Here is a 13,876-nt window from a genome sequence, read left to right on the forward strand (position 1 = left end):
AACCTCTGTTCTAGAGTGAGCGCTGAGTCCAATTGGGTAGATAGAAAGATTAACCTAAATAATCTAAACAGAAGCTCCTGGATCCCCATAAAATTGGGTCCCTAATCCATGAACTATTGGAACTCATTTACAAAACTTTTCTTAAACATGACATGAATATTGTCTCATACTATAGAATTAGAATTTATAATCCCTATTCCATAATGAGATATCTTTGAGCTATAATGTATCTTAATTAAAACTATCTTTAGATAGGTTTTTTCCTCAAAAAGCATTTTATCAAAAAAATCCAGTTAAAAAAATCTTTTTTTTTAAATTAAAAAAAATCATTGATTTTTATCCACCCTGGGCTCTAGAATTTACTCCCTGCACTTAGTCTGAAATAGCCCAGATCTGGTAACCTGAAAGGCACGCTGCAGAAGATGGATAAGGCTTTTGGGGAGGGCTGAGGGTCTACTTCCCACAGTGATGGAGTAGAAAGGAGTGTTTTTGTTGCATGTGGCTGTCAGGTGGAATTTCTGCAGGAGCCATTGTTTCAGTGCCGCTGGGGCTACATTGCAGTATTAATTGTGCATTCAGGCACCTGGAGCCTTTTATAGGTGTCTTTTTATTATTTAAATCAAAATAAATAAATTCCCAGTAACTGCAATGGCAGTTGGGTGTTCAATTCTCTTAGATGCTTTGAAAATCTCAGTTTGAGAGGATTACTGAAAATGTCACTCTCAAAATATGTGTTTAAGTGATTCTTCTGTGACAGAGCTGGAAGGAAGTGAGTACAGACGGAGTTGATAAAAATTACCCCTGAGGAGCACCATTACCCTTTCTTGCTTTGAGTGCAATGGATACTGTAACATGGGAAGAAAGCTGCAGTTCTCACCCCTTCTTCTGATGTGCGTGCTTCCATGGCAGAAAGCCGGTGGTGATTTGTGTGGTGGGGAACTCCAGCTTAGCAAAGTTTTTTGGGTCACACTTTATATTAAGGATCCATTTATAAAGAGTTAATGAATGATTAGCAGACATTTTAATAAATGGCTGCTGTGTTGTTATAGAGACCAACAGATCAGTTAGTGGTTTATAACTATGTGTTCTAGGCTGCTATAACACCTTCTGCTATAGCAGGGGTCGGCAACCTTTCAGAAGTGGCGTGCTGAGTCTTCATTTATTCATTCTAATTTAAGATTTCGCCTGCCGATAATACATTTTAACGTTTTTAGAAGGTCTCTCTATAAGTTTAAACTATTGTTGTATGTAAAGTAAACAATTTTTTTAAAATGTTGAAGAAGCTTCATTTAAAATTAAATTAAAATGCAGATCTTATCAGTTTAGTGCAGTGGTTCTTAACCTGGAGTGCACGCAAGGATATTTTGTCACCTAGGCGAAACTTCCACCTTGCCCATCAGTTCACTGAGGAGCAAATCCCCAATGAGCCTTTATAGACCCCAGGGGCCAGCCGTGCCCAGGGGCTGCTCCCCAGACCAGATTCCCCCCTCCCCACCCTCTGAACTCCCCTGGAGGGTGCACAGCCCCCCTGCGAGCCCTCCCAACCCCACCCAGGTAGCCTGCGCCCCGAGTCCACTCACTGACTTTTCCGGGCTTGGGCTGCTGCAGCAGCTCTGCAGGGAGGAGGCACCAGAGAGCCAGAGCGTCCCACTTGTGGCAGCAGCGAGCCCCAGCCATGGAGGAGCCAGCGTGGTGCAGGGGAGCAGCAGCCCTGCAAAGGTGGCTGTGGCACTGCTAGCGGGGAGCAGCTGCGCCCTCCCACCCCTCCTGCCCAGGCTGCGGCCCGGGACCCTCCGGGGGGCGCCTGTAGGCTGCAGTGGATGTATGTGGGCGCCAGCCCCCATGCACCCCTTGGCTCCCCCCTCACCTAGGTTTACCATATTTCAACAATCAAAAAAGCGGGGAGAGACCTACCCTAGCCCCCATCCACTCCCTCCCCGATTGCCCCGGTCAGAACCCCCAAGCCCCACCCTGTTCCTTGTCCCCTAACTGCCCCCTCTGAGACCCTCCCACCCTAACTGCCCCCCTAGGACCCTACCCCCTACCTGTCCCCTGACTGCCCCAACCCTTATGAACACCCCTGCCCCCAGACAGAGCCCCGAGGACTCCCACACCCCATCCAACCACTCCCCACCCCCTGACAGGACCCTCAGAACTCCGAACCCATCCAACCCTCCCCCTGCTCTCTGACTGCCCCCCAGGACTCCCCTTGCCAGGCCCAAGCTGGTGAGACGTTGGCTCCACGTGGAGGCAAAACTGCACTGGAGTGCTGAGGCAGCAGGAGGCAGGGAGCTACGGGAGGGTCAGTGGCGGCGGCAGCTCACACTTCTGGGAGCCGCAGAACCTGAGAGGGGAGCCAGGGGTGTGCCTGCCCGGGCTGCAGCCTGGTGCCCCCCCCGCCACGCTCGGCTCTGCAGCTCCCAGGAGTGTGATCTGCCGCTGCCGCCCCTCCTGCAGCAGACTCAGGGCCCCGCGCCCTAGTGGCTCACACTTCCAGGAGCCGCAGAACCCGAGCGCGGTGAGAGGGGAGCCAGGGGTGTGCCTGCCCGGGCTGCAGCCTGGCGCTCCCCCCCCTTGCCACGCTCGGCTCTGCAGCTCCCAGGAGTGTGATCTGCCGCTCCTCCTGCAGCAGGCTCAGGGCCCCGCGCCCTAGTGGCTCACACTCCCAGGAGCCGCAGAACCCGAGCGCGGGGAGAGGGGAGCCAGGGGTGAGCCTGCCCGGGCTGTGGCCTGGTGCCCCCCTCAGGGGGGCTCCTGAAGTGGATGCATGCTGGCGGCGGGCCTCATGCACCCCCTGGCTCCCCCCTCACCGTGCTCAGGCTCTACAGCTCCCGGGAGTGTGAGCTGCTGCCGCCGCTCCTCCTGCAGCAGACTCACACTCCCGGGAGCCGCAGAACGAGCGTGGTGAGGGGGTAGCTGGGGAGGGGGCAGGGGGCGTGCCAGCCCTGCTTCACTCAGCCGGTCGCGACCCCGGCTGGCTGCTGCGTGCCAGGCAAAATTGGCTCACGTGCCATAGGTTGCTGACCTCTGTGCTATAGTGTTTACAGCCATCTATCACGCCCACCCACCCACTTCTCCCAGAATCCTAGAACTGTCGGGCTAGAAGGGACCCCTGTCTGTCACATGCTTGTAATATCTGTCATTTGTTACCCCTTTCTAAATGGAATCTCAGTCTAATTTTTTGTGAGGAAGTTTTTTAGGGTTGTTAACTAGGAATTGTGGGACGCATGGGTCAAAAAGGCTTTGAGGAGGAAATGAAGGAGAGTCTGAGTGCTGGTGCCTGAGTGTTTGAAAGACACCACCCCAGGGAAGGTATCTGGACTGGGAGTTGTATGGAGGTGTCAAGAGATCATGGTGAGGCATCAGAGTACAGACTCCCAACTCCCCACCAAACCTGTCTAGTCTTCCATATGTCAGCTCCCTTGTACACACCTGCTTCCATCGTACATTTCAGAGCACCCCTGGTACTGAGGCAGGGCACAGCTGTGTAAGGGCCCTGTCATAGTGTAGAGGTGCCAGGCCCATTTTGCTCAGGAGCTCTAGCATGCAGGGTCTCCTGCCGGGGTGGGCTCCCACCCCGTGCATAGGGAATAGCAGTGTAGGCAGCTGCATGGCCTCTGGTGCCCCCCAGGTTCCCATTTTTAATCTCTCCTCCTTCCTGTGTTCTCTCATATAGCACACCCTGCCCATCATTTCTCCAGCCTCCTTCTGCAGATCTGTTGTCCCCATCCTGCAGTTACCCTGCCTCCTCTTCCCCATACTCTTACCTCCACAGCTCATCTTGTCTGCTTCTTTATGCCCCCCTCCCAGGCATTCTCCCCCATTTCTCCACTAAAGGAGTCCCCAGTCACACTCAAGCTTGGAATCTCGTGGGGGTGGCCAGCTGGCCTGCCCCCGCCCCCATCCTCACGGGGTCCCTATGGCCCCCAATCCAAGGACAGGAAATGTCATGGGAAGGACTGCTGCCTTGTCCACCCAGGTGGTACCTGAGCCTGGCAGACACTTCCCCTGGCTGAGCTCTGGCCTGTACTGATCAGGGTTCCCTGGTGCAGAGGATTCCAGGCCATCAATGCACCTGGATTGTCCATAGAACCCGCCAACCCGATGCTGGTCCAGAGCCCAGGGTTTCGATGGGGAAGAAGGCCATGGAAGAGATTTTGGTTCCTGGCCTTGAGACAGAGATGAACAGCGAGCCCCCTCCTCTTGATTCGCCAAAGAGCAAAATTTGGGGGAGGCGTACCTGCCAGCCCTCCATAGGACAGTGGGAGGGAAGGATGAACAATGGCCGCCTGGTCCTCCCCCAGGAGATGTCAAGGGTCCGTTCTCCTAATATTGTTTGGGTGGCCCCTGGAATTGTGCAGCAGAGTGAAAGGAGCTGTGGGTATTGGTGAAGGGGGGTGGGACTTCTGGCAGGGGGGAAGGACTGCATGGAGGGGCAATTCTGGGGGTGTAGCTGCTGAGGAGGAAGGGGTGAAATTAGTGGGAAGGATGTTTGAGGTTAATGAAGCTGTGCCGCGGTGGGAGGAGCTGGATCTTTGTAGGGACTTATGCACATGGGGAGCTTGGGAGCGCTATCTGGAGCCATGCAGGTGCCAAGGGAGCCGTGGAGGCAACTGGAGTTGTGCTAACAATGGTGGGAGTGTTGGGGCGGATTCGGCGGATATTGGAGAGCAGTGGGAAGAATCCCAGTTGTGGGGGAAGTGGAGCAGTGTTGGGGAGGGGAGCTGGAGGGTTCAGAGCAGGGGGAAAGGCTACCGGCAACAGACCCTCTGGCTGGGTAGGCTGTTTGTACAGACACTCAGCCCCACACACTTGGTCTTCACATGGATCTGATCAGATCTGATCAGATTTCCCACTGGCTGTCCCAGTGTGACAAGCCTGTGGTGGCCAGTCGCACAGGAGTTTTGACACAAAGGAAAATTCATCTCTGAGTTCTGAGTTTGTTGACTGAAAAGTGCAGCTAATTGTTTAACTACAATCATAGTTCGGCCTTAAAAAATATTCAAGAGACCAAATAACTGAATGTAGCCAAATTCGTTGTCTAAAGACAAAGCAATACGATATGAAAAGGGACATATGAACTTTTCTTCCAGGAAGCAATTCTTGTCTCAGGTCGTGTTCCCCTTACACCAAAGGTATGCTTCAAAGATCTGCATTTCAGCTATTTGTAGTATGACTTTACAAGTTACACAGCTCTTTATACGTCACTACATCCAGCCCACTGGTTGTAACAGTTCCTTAACTTCTTGTTCTGGGCTGTACTTTTCTTAGCTCTGTTTTGCATACTACGTTCCAAACCAGTTGGGTGGAATGGTACTTGTACTAGGACCCAGAACAAATGTACTTTTGATTTTGACAGATTTTATATTTGCTAGTGCCAAAGTTGACTTCAGCTTTGCAAAGCATTATGGGATACTTAGCATGCGTGAACAAGAGTAAGCATAATACCATTCAACTTTAAAGCTTTATGCTAACATTTAGATAGACTATAACACGCATTACATATTAGTATGGTGTGCAGTACGTATAAGTATACGTATTAGCTAACAGGCTGTTGGCTGCATGTCTGAGGGGAGGTTCAGGAAAGGCAGGGGCAGCATAACCAGTGGATCCCCTAAACTTCACAAGGTGCAGAGCCCTGGAGCCACAAAGTACCAAGAGCAGGGAAAGCTGTAGAATGTAGATGCTCCACATGGTCCCTGCTTCTTGCAGTCTCCAGACAGCCTTTGTGAGTCAGCTCCCCACTTCAGTGCAGCTTCCTCTGCACCTCAGCCCCCTTATCTTGATTCCTGCTCCCCTTCCCACTTTTACCTCCCTCTGCACCTTCTAAAATTCACAGGAACTGCTGTAGCACTTGCTGGCACAGCAGGGGCTATGGAGCCTGTATGAACAGTGCTGAGATCTGCAGCAGCTCCTGGGCACTGGGAGGCCAGTCTGGGTATGGGAGCAGAACCAAGGTCTGGTACATAGGGCAGCCTGGGAAGGATGGAGTAGATAACTTGAGTGAGCCATTGTAAATCCCAATTTGCTCACCACAGGATTGCAGATGAGTTACTCTGAGATAATGGTCCACAATTTACAAGTAGCTCATTTTGGCAACTCTTTTTGATGCATCAGTTCAAGCACCTGCTATGCACAGTTACATGTGTTATGAAAAGTCAGTACAAACAAGAAAACATGGGATTTTACTAACAAATATGTCAATTCTCAACAGTTCTTTAGTTGAGTAGAGTTTATCGTGTCTTGCAGTCTTGCCAATTAATCACCTCCCTGCCGGTTGGAAAGTAAATCTTTCTTGAAAATGTTCATGAGGTCTTTATTCTTTTTTCTCCCCTTTCCATTCCTTTTATCCCATAGCAATGCTGGACTGAAAAACTCGCTGTTCTACTCCGCAGCTGCCATGGATAGCAATGAGCTCCTGGAGAAAGATAGCACTGAAAACCATAGTAAAGATCTCAGCAATGGCACCGACAGCAATTTGGAAGCAGCCAGGAGGCTGGCTAAGCGCCTCTACCAACTGGACCGATTCAAGCGCTCTGATGTGGCAAAGCACCTGGGTAAAAAGTATGTGTTGACACAGCGCTTTTCATGAACTGTCATTCATGTGGTCGATTCTGTACAATAATAAGAGCAGCTTGAAATTTGCTTTTTAATAATAAACTTTTTGGGTTTGTTTGTTTTTTTTTAAGCAATGAGTTCAGCAAACTTGTGGCTGACGAATACCTGAAGTTTTTTGATTTCACGGGTATGACGCTGGATCACTCCCTCAGGTATGTGCTCATGTCCAAATCTCGTATTCTTTTCACATTGTCTCAATAAATATAATTATCCCTAGAGAATCTAAGGAATTGAAGATGGAGTCCAAGGGGAGATTAGTTCCTGTTCTTTCAGTCTGCAGTTCGAGTGTATAAAAACATAAGAACAACCATCCCAGGTCAGACCAATGGTCCATCTAGCTCGGTATCCTATTTCCGACAGTACCAGACAAGTAGCAGACAAGTCTTGTCTCTGACACTACCAGAGCTTCAGAGGGAGTGTACAGAACAGGGCAGTTGGAGTGATCCACCTCTGTCTTCCTCTCCTGGCTTCTGGCAGTCAGAGGTTTAGGAACAGTTGCAGCTGGAGTTGCCTCTCTGACTATCTTGGCTAACAGCCGTAAACTTACCTAGTTCTTTTTTGGACCCATTTATACTTTTGGCCATCACAACATCCCATGACAATGAGTTCTGCAGGTTAATTGTGTGTTGTATGAAAAAGTGCTTCCTCTTGTTTGTATTAAACCTGCTGTCTAATAATTTCATTGGTTGACCCTAGTTTTGGGGTTTTATGAAGGGGAAATATTATCTAGGGCTGTCAATTAATTGCAGTTAACTCATGTGATTAGCACAAAAAAAATTGTGATTAAAAACATTAATTGTGATTAAACACACTTATAACAATAGAATACCAATTAAAATTTAGTAGATATTTTTGGATGATTTTCTACATTTTCAATATTGATTTCAGTTACAGCACAGAATACAAAGTGCACAGTGCTTACTTTATATTATTATTTTTTATTACAAATATATGCATTGTAAAATGATAAAAGAAATACTATCTTTCAATTCACCTCATACAAGTACTTAAGAACAGTCTCTTTATCGGGAAAGTGTAACTTCCAAATGCAGGTGGTTTTTTTTGGTTACGTAACTGCACTCAAAAACAAACAGTTGTGGCAAAGTACCTGCCTCTCCTCTGCTAGCTCAGTCCTTCTTAGCCTTGGAGACACAGGCTTGGGCAAAGCAAAAGCCCTTCACAGTTGCGCAGGATCTGGCTGATCCCTTCTCAGTCAGGCCCTTGCTCTGCTTTCCTCTCCTTCTGGGAAGAGTGCAATCTGCCTTGCAAGAAAAGTTTCAGAGTTCAGCTGCCCCTACTCGCTGGCAGCTATTCTACTTCTTTCCTCCCCTCCTTGCTTCCCTGCCAGGGAGGGTTTAAAAAGGTCTCCAGCCATTGGGGCCAGCTGAAACTAATTAGCTCCCTGGTAACCCCTGTTCCAGCTGAACCTTATTTCTCCATGGTTAAGCCTTCTGGGACTAATTACTACCCCTCTCCTGGTAGCTAAGTGTTCTGAGCTTGCCACACAGTGTAAAACTTTAGGGCTTACATGTTCACTCAGTCCTACTTATTCTGCCAATCGCTAAGACACAAAGTTTCTTTACCTTGACGGGAGATACTGCTGCCTGTTTCTTATTTACAATGTCACCTGAAAGTGAGAACAGGCGTTCACATGGCACTTTTGTAGCTGCGTTGCAAGGTATTTACATGCCAGATATGCTAAACATTTGTATGCCCCTTCATGCTTCGACCACCATTCCAGAGGATATGCTTCCATACTGATGTTGCGCATTAAAAAAATAATGAGTCAATTAAATTTGTGACTTACTTCTTGGGGGAAGAATTGTATGTCTCTTGCTCTGTTTTACCCATATCTGCATATATTTCATGTTGTTATAGCAGTCTTGGATGATGACCCAGCACGTGTTCGTTTTAAGAACACTTTCACAGCAGATTTGACAAAACGCAAAGAAGGTACCGATGTGAGATTTCTAAAATTAACTACAGCACTTGACCCAAGGTTTAAGAATCTGACGTGCTATCCAAAATCTGATAGGAATGAGGTGTGGAGCATGCTTTCAGAAGTCTTAAAGAGCAACACTCTGATGTGGAAACTGCAGAACCCAAAACACCAGAAAAGAAAATCAACCTTCTGCTGGTGGCATCTGACTCAGATGATGAAGATGAACATGCATTGGTCCACACTGCTTTGGAGCATTGAAACCATCATCAGCATGGAGGCATGTCCTCTGGAATCGTGTTTGAAGCATGAAGAGACATATGAATCTTTAGTGCATCTGGCACGTAAAAATCTTGTGACGCTGGCTACAACAGGGCCATGCGAATGCCTGTTCTCACTTTCAGGTGACATTGCAAACAAGAAGCAAGCAGTATTATCTCCTGCAAATTGTAACCAACCTTGTTTGTCTGAGTGATTGTCTGACTAAGGAGTAGGACTGAGTGGACTTTGTTTTATTTTTGAATGCAGGTTTTTTTATACATAATTCTACATTTATAAGTCCACTTTCATGATAAAGAGATTGCACTTCAGTACTTGCAAACGGTGAATTGAAAAAAAAAATTTTTGTTTTTTTACGGTGCAAATATTTGTACTAAAAATAAATATAAAATGAGCACTGTACACTTAGTATTCTATGTTGTAATTGAAATTAAAATATTTGAAAATACACCTCTACCCTGATATAACTCTATCCAATATAACACGAATTCGATAGAACGTGGTAAAGCAGTGCTCCGGGGGATGGGGCTGCGCACTCCAGTGGATCAAAGCAAGTTCGATATAACGTGGTTTCACCTATAACACAGTAAGATTTTTTGGCTCCCGAGGACAGCGTTATATCGAGGTAGAGGTGTATAGTAAACATCCAAAATATTTAAAATAAAAGGTATTCTATTGTTGTTTAACAACGCGATTAATCATAATTAATTACTGTAATCACTTGACAGCCCTAATATTATTATAACATTACTAAAGAAACTAAAAATTTGTAACATTCCCTGGAGGGAAATCCTTTTTTTGAATTGTTAAAATTCTTGATGTGACATTACCCAGGGTGCAGTCTGGACTGCTAAACAGCTGTGTCCCATCCATTCTCCAACTTGGAGTGCTTTTTACACTGCTTTGCTGTGAGAGCAACCATTCTTGATCTGGTGTCACTCACTCTCCAGCATGTACACTAGTCCCAGCTATACCGTATGAGTGGTACTGGCAGCCTCTCTTGAATTACACTGAACGACAACACCAGGCAATTCCCAGTCCCAGACTTTCCCTCAGAAATGTGCTTCTTGTACTGCCCAGCTCCCTCCTGGGCAACACAAGCTCATATAGAGGCCGTCATTTTATTAATAGGACATGATATGCACAAATCCTATTATCTCACATGGAGTTTCCCAGACACTTCAGTCCAAGCACACACTGGCTTAGATAAAACAATAAAACAATTTTATTAACTACAAGAAGATAAATTTTAAATGGTTACAAGTAATGAGGCGTAAAAGTCAGAGTTGGTTACAAGAAAATAAAAATAAATGCTACTAATACCTAACTTAACAAGTTAGAGTGAATTAAAAGCAAAGGTCTCTCTCATCGTGTTTTAGCAGTCTTACTGCCTGAATTCCATTCTGCCAGGATCCCTCCCCAATCCAGTGATGCTTCCTTTGTCCTTCAAGTGTTATCAATGCCGTGAGTAAAGATGAAAGGAGAAATTTGGGGCCTCTGTTCCCCATTCTTGCACGTTTTCCTTTTCTTTGAGAATCATCTCCAGCTGGGGGTCAGGAGACAGAAAGTCTATGGGGATGGGAACCTCCAGCTGTTTCTTTGCCAAGATGTAAATTTCTTATTCATACCCTTTTTCCTGCCAAAAGAATGGCCACTTAACCAGGTGCAGGTCCATTTGATTTAGTTAACACTTTGTTGACACTAGTTTGCCTTTTGTCTCTGAGGAACTGGTTTGTTTCTGCTTTTCTAAACTTAGAACATCTCAGGAATGTTATACAGTAGACCGGGGTAGGCAACCTATGACACGTGTGCTGAAGGTGGCACGCGAGCTGATTTTCAGTGGCACTCACAGTGCCTGGGCCCTGGCCACCAGTCCAGGGGGCTCTGCATTTTAATTTAATTTTAAATGAAGCTTCTTAAAACATTTTAAAACCCTTATTTACTTTACATACAACAATAGTTTAGTTATCTATTAAAAACTTATAGAAAGAGACCTTCTAAAAAGGTTTAAATGTATTACTGGCACACGAAGCCTTAAATTAGAATGAATAAATGAAGATTCGGCACACAACTTCTGCAAGGTTGCCAAACCCTGCAGTGGACATTTTTAACTTTGCATGCAATGCTACCACACATCTTTCACCAGGACAATAATGATCAGTAAATTATGAGTTTTCAAATGATCCCTCACAGGGCATACTTTGTACAAAAATTAATATCGTCTTGTAAAAAGGGTGAACACAGTGGTACATACTGTCACACTTGGTGATCTTCCTGCCTGTTCTGGTGATTGAGGGGAACAAATAGTAACACTGTGGCCTAGCTGTGGTGCATTAAAAGTTAATAGGAAAGACATGATTGAGCCAGTGTAGACGTGCTATAAATCAGAAGAATGAGGGAATGTGACAGCAGAATCATGATATGCGCCAAGGTTTTTTGGCTAGCCAGCTTTGGAATTCAGGCTCTCCAGTTGCACTGCACACTCGAGTTGCTCAGCTCTTCTGAAATCTTGTAAGCACCTAAGAACATCTAGAACAATGGGAGCTGCTGAGTGCGGAACGCTTTTGAATATGAGTGCTCAGTACCCTTCTGAAACTCTGGCCCTAGCATTTTAACTTCCTAAGTTTTTAAAAAAAAATCAGAGCTGGGCCTCTCCCTTTAATATTTGTTTGTTATTTTTAGGAGTGGAAATATCCCCTCTGTGTGGCAACAGTCTGCTAGCACTGATATAAATGTTCTGACAGCTAAACAGTAATAATTTTAAAGGAGAGAGATGTTTTCCATTGATATAAAACTGTGATTAGTTTACAACTGGCCTTTGTCCAAAAGAAAAAAAGGACTTATTGCAAGTGTAGTTTCCAGGAGCTCAGTCCTGGAAGGTGCCAAGTACTGTGACCTGCTCCAACAACGCACTTAAGCACGTATTTAGCTCTTTGAAAACTATGGTACTAGTCATGTGCTTAAATTATGCATGTGCTTAAACACTTTGCTAGACTGCAGTAAGAATGCTCAGCTCCATGCAGGAGCAAGTCCCATGTTGTGGAATAATCGCTGCATGTTTCAGTTTTATAAGTCATGCAGTGTGATTCCAAATATACTTTATATTTTAAATGGTGAAATCCAGTACCTTTCGGTGCATGTTTCAGGGGGGTGTTCTCTGCATGATTATGCATAATTCCCATTTACATTAATAGTAGTGCCCTTCAATAAAATATATAGTACAGTAGCTGTTCAGAACATTGCAACAGTGGTGTTACTACAGATCCCGATTGTGCCTGGCCATTACATGGTGTGCAATGGCAAGCGTGCAGAGAGCCTTTTACTCACCATCTTAAGGCCTGTCTTAGTCACAGACCTTGCTCCCTAGGGGCACATATCACAGCAAAGGAGGATGGGAGGGGCAAGGAGGAGGTGGGGCCATAGCTTCACCCGGTTGGAACCCTGAGATGCAGTCCACCCCAGGGCTCTTGATGGGGTGAAGCGGCTTCATATCACCCACAATATAGGGTCGTGTTTATTGGCAATAATCTACCGCGTTTGGGCCTGGCCCACTCAATATTGCAGTATTCTTTGGATTAAATAATGGAGAGTATATTTTGTACTGAACATTAATTTCTGTGGCTTCCCTTGCCTTTTGTCTTGTTTGTTAGATTGTAGAGTTGTCAGGACAGAGAACGTGTCTTCTCTGTTTGCAAAACACTGTTCAAATAGAGGGCAGCGATATGAACTGGGGAGAGACTAGAGCTCCTAGCATGGCACAGTTGTGTTTAACTATGAAGTAGATTGTTTAAAAATACATACATAAAATTAACAATAGTCCTCGTGCCTGCGCGCACACAGATATAAAGTCTGGTGGTGCAGAGATCTCCTAGGTAGCCAGCATCAACGCACTCACTCTCTCTATATAAAATATGAGATTATTCAGCTACACCACTATGGACTTCCTGCATCATGTAGTGTAAACAAAAGGAGCATTTACTAATACAGTTTTGCTGACCACAAGGGCTCATAAATCATGAGTCAGGCCCCTAAACATCCCGAGAGTTTCAGAAATAGTACATCTGGTGTATGTTGTATTTGCCTTCTTGTGTTGAGCCTTCAAGATTTACGTTTTCAAGTTTTTCTCTGCAACCATAAGGGCTGGAAACGCCCTTTTAAAAAAAATGAAAGTGGAGACTCCCATGTAGTCACCTGACTGCAGGATTTGGGAGTTTATGAAGAGCACCAGATTTCACTGGGGGAGTTGGCAATGCTGCCGGGAGGAAGGATGCTTTTATGTTAGGAAACTGCTCTGAGACTCAGAAGGCGTGCGTGTGTGTGTGGAGGGGAGGGTGGGGGGTAGACTTCTGGTGCTGCACAAACTTTCCTGTAACTGTGGGCAAGTCACAGTCTCCCTGTGCCTCAATTTGCCCTCAGTAAAATGGGAACAGTATTGGACTCCCTTACAGGGCTGTGGTGAGGACAGATTTGTTGGGCCAGATGGTTCCTGCTCTTGATGCTCTTGGGTGAGGGAGCCTCGCTTTTCTTCCTCCCTTCCCTGGAGCTCCCCATGGGGTGAGGTGGCCCCACACCACCCCCATACTGGGGATCCGCAGGGCACAGTCTGGCCCTTAACATGTGGGAGGCCTGAGGTACTGTGGTGATAGATGCTAGAGAGATGGCTAACCATAAACAGCATTGTCTCTGAAGCTATTTAATCCAGGCCTCAATCCTGCAGAGCCTTAATGCACATGCCTACCTTACTACCATGAGTGGTGCCATTGATTTCAGTGAGACTATTCGCAGGAGTAAAGTTAAGCACGTGCCTAGGTGTCTGCAAGATAGGGACCAAAGTGATCATTTAAAGAACAACAGAAAATGCATTTAAAAATTGCACCATCCATAATAACAGGCCTGCACCAGTCTTCCGTCAAAGCCCAAATAGGTAGTGGTCCCAGCTGTGCTCTTCTTCTTTATTCCTTGCATATTCTCTATCCAAAAAGCCTCAAAATAGAAGAGGAAAATATTTAAAATAATACAGTTTTGTATCAGTGCACGTAT

General features: G+C 46.2%; 1 protein-coding gene across 5 annotated transcripts in view; it reads left to right on the plus strand.

Moving 5' to 3' along the window:
* PSD3 (pleckstrin and Sec7 domain containing 3) overlaps positions 1-13,876 on the plus strand; it is a 165,349-nt gene that overhangs the window by 62,706 nt on the left and 88,767 nt on the right. For all 5 annotated transcript variants that reach the window (XM_030566482.1, XM_030566478.1, XM_030566480.1 and 2 more), the window contains 2 exons: positions 6,358-6,564; positions 6,690-6,770. In XM_030566482.1, coding sequence (XP_030422342.1) covers positions 6,358-6,564; positions 6,690-6,770 — 288 coding nt within the window. The remainder of the gene's footprint in view (positions 1-6,357; positions 6,565-6,689; positions 6,771-13,876) is intronic.

The sequence above is a fragment of the Gopherus evgoodei genome, chromosome 6, assembly GCF_007399415.2.
Source record: "Gopherus evgoodei ecotype Sinaloan lineage chromosome 6, rGopEvg1_v1.p, whole genome shotgun sequence".
NCBI classification, from domain to species: domain Eukaryota; kingdom Metazoa; phylum Chordata; order Testudines; family Testudinidae; genus Gopherus; species Gopherus evgoodei.